At 50.7% G+C, this 3203-nt stretch overlaps 1 protein-coding gene across 1 annotated transcript in view; it reads right to left on the bottom strand.

Moving 5' to 3' along the window:
* LOC103610981 (D-3-phosphoglycerate dehydrogenase) overlaps positions 1-3203 on the bottom strand; it is a 36470-nt gene that overhangs the window by 15920 nt on the left and 17347 nt on the right. The window contains exons 4-5 of the mRNA XM_008595030.1: positions 2351-2405; positions 2158-2256 (exon numbers count right to left, since the gene is read on the bottom strand). Of these exons, the coding sequence (XP_008593252.1) occupies positions 2158-2256; positions 2351-2405 (154 nt within the window). The remainder of the gene's footprint in view (positions 1-2157; positions 2257-2350; positions 2406-3203) is intronic.

Here is a 3203-nt window from a genome sequence, read left to right as displayed (position 1 = left end):
GAAATGAGCAGTCTCTAGACATCTCCCTGAATCAAACACATGCCTGAGAAGTGCCGGCTGTTTCCTGACATTGACACTCAAGGTCTCACATTGCCGGCACCTCTCAGTAGCAGCCCAGGGCAGTGGATGAGCAGGGCTGAGTGGTACCAGATGAACAGACAGGCTTGCCTCTCCCTCCAGTTATGTGGGAAATGAGGAAGGGCTTTTTGTCTGGTTTCAGTCACTGCCAAAGTCTCCTTGACAATGAATGTTCCTGAGCTGGAGGAGACTGGTGTACAGTGACACCATGGGACAGGGAGCAGGAGTCATGGAATGGTTGCCGGCCTGGAGCCTTCCCCAAGTCACTGCATTCTCAACAAAACGCTCATATGTTTGGTAACTTGTGCTCTTAGTTTTACTAAACCCCTGACCCCTGCTTCTGGAAGATCAGAATTCCCCATGGGCTAAACCTTGACCTTGACCCCTTACAAAAGAGGAAGGGGGAGAAAGTACTCTTGGCATCCTGCCACCTCCACCTCTACACAGAGGGCATGGCTGTGGCTTGTTTTCATGATCAGTGGGTCCTGCTGGGCCACGCCCACCTCTCTCAGGGATCTGGAAAAATATACCTGCCCTTCCCAGTGCTGAGGCTCAGGAAAGCTGTCTGACTGACTTTAATAAATATGGCAAAGAGTAGGGGCAGGAAGGAGAGGAAGGTGGTCAATGTGGTATAATGAGATGGATGCCCCTGGGTTCCAAGCTACCACCCATTTGCTATGAGTCCTCAGGCACAAACTTCCAAATTCTGGAAAAATCAATATAAAATTAAGAGTTAGTCTATAATGTCCCTTCTGACCCTAAGAAGGTAGGAGGGATGGAGAGAAAGGCAAAGGAGAGACAAAGGGAAAATTCCACTGCAGCTGTGTGCGAATTTTTCTAGACTCGATATGACCTGATTGTCAAAACTACTTTCCTTAATGTTTAAGTAGCACTTTCCCAGCTGCAGTATGAACTCCTAATCCCTGGAATCTCATCAACAGCCGTGGTGAGCATGGAGATGTCTGCTGTCACTCTGAGCCGCCTCGTCCCCCTAGCCCATCCAGGCCCCCATCCGGATTCCCTCTGGCTGAATGGTTCCCACATTTGCGGATCTCCTGGGCTGGCTCAAGTGGTGGCATTGCTATTCATCACAGCCCTCCCTCAGCCAGAAGCCTACTGAGTCCCCAGGCTAGGAAAAGATAGTGCCCTGGGGACAGGCAGGGGTCAGTCATGATTTCTGAGACATGTGAAGTCTCCAGCCACCATGGGCTCTACAGTTGTGTCACAGGGTACACACAAAAACCTTTAAGTGTTTTCTAGAATACAGAGGGAAACTAGAAGGATGGATAGACAATTGCTCTGTTGTAAGGCTGTAAATATGTTCCTGTTTTCTGGAGAGCAGACACAGGAGAGCAGACACAGCAAAACTAGGAAGCCCTTGTAGCAAGGGAGGAAAGGGTAGCAGGATACAAGAACCCGCTCTGGCCCACTGGGACTCACTGCTGCGGTTTGAATGATTGCCCCTCCAAAACGTGTGTGCAAACTTAGTCCCCAGTGTGGCAGGATTGAGAGGTGGGGCCTTTAAGAGGTGAGGAACATGAGGGCTCTGTCCTCATGAATGAATTAATCCAGTCATGGATTAATGGGTTATTGTGAGAGTAAACTGGTTGCTTTATAAGAAGAAGAGAGACCTGGACTAGCTTACTCAGCCCCCTTGCCATCCAATGCCCTGAGCCACCTGGGACTCTGCAGAATCCCAAGAAGGCCCTCATCAGGTGCACCCCTTGACCTTGAACTTCCCAGTTCAAGTCTTCCAGGACTGTAAGAAATAAATCTCTTTTATTTATAAATTACCCAAGTTTCAGGTATCCTGTTATAGGGAACAGAAAACAGACTCAGACACTCACCCTAGAGCTAAAGGACCTCCACCAAGTATTCCCAGCTTTTGAGTTCAAGTGTCCAGATCAGCAGGCCAACATCCCCCCGCTTCCTCCCTGGCTCTACTGCGTATTTAGTTGGGGGCTCTAAAGGAGCACCGGCCCCCACTAAAACAAAGCCTTTGGCTTCTCCCAGGCCAAGCTGCCTCTTCCAAAATTGTTGCAGAAAACCCCATGTTAAAAGGGTCCAGATACTACTTACCTTCATCCCAAAGGACTGCATCCGGGTGGCCACCTCTCTCCCAATCCTGCCCAGACCAAGAATTCCCAGGGTCTTTCCATTCAGCTCTGTTCCCATGAACTGCAACCAAACAGGCAAAAGGCAAAGAAGCCGAAGTCAGCACCTCAGGCGAAGTCAGTGAGCCAGGTGGGGTGAGGCAGGGCCGGCTGCTCACCTTCTTCCGCTCCCACTTGCCAGCCTTCATCGAAGCCGCCGCCTGGGGAATCTGCCTGCAAGGACAGACGCATGCTTAGCGGGCCCACCCAGACCCCCACCCCCCAGAAAGGAGTGCAACATCAGGCCTGCACAGCCACTGCCTGTGACGGCCACTCCTCCAGGAACCAAGCTCAGACTGGGTCTAGGGAGCCAGGTTCAGAAACACCGAGTGGGGAGACGAGGAGAGAAAAACCCTTAGCAAGACCTGACTTGGGAACACTGGGATTCCTGTCTCCAGCCAGCAGTCTGGGAGGAGGTTCAGATTCCACATCAGCCACTGAGGTATCAGAGTGACTTGGGGTGAGTTTTCTCCTCTAAGCAATCACCAGTCTTTCAGGATTTATAAGGATAACTAAAAGGGGTATTAGGGAACTCTGATGGCATCAGGTACTCCAGAAGTTCAAGGGATTATTTCCGTCTTCCTATCTCATCCAGGACCACCACCTACAATGTCTCCTACTATTATCAAGGGGACACTTGATTACTTAACCTTCTTTGAGAGTTTAAGCCACATGGGTCTTAGGTTAGTCTGGGGTGGGTGGGTGGTTGACACCATCTGGACACTTCCATTCTGTCCTGCATGCCTAGTCCCAACACCTCTAACATCCACACCACCTTCCTGTCCCACCACCAAGCACACACACACGTGCTACACACTTCACAGCCTGTCTCCTCCTTTTGGTTCATATGGAGACCTGAGACTCCATACCACCTTCCTGTCCCACCACCAAGCACACACACGCATACACAAACGTGCTACACACTTCACAGCCTGTCTCCTCCTTTTGGTTCATATGGAGACCTGAGACTCC

This window comes from Galeopterus variegatus, unplaced genomic scaffold (genome assembly GCF_000696425.1).
Source record: "Galeopterus variegatus unplaced genomic scaffold, G_variegatus-3.0.2 Scaffold12194, whole genome shotgun sequence".
Lineage (NCBI taxonomy): Eukaryota > Metazoa > Chordata > Mammalia > Dermoptera > Cynocephalidae > Galeopterus > Galeopterus variegatus.
The sequence above is the reverse complement of the archived record's forward strand: the minus strand, read 5'-3'. Positions and strand labels throughout refer to the sequence as shown.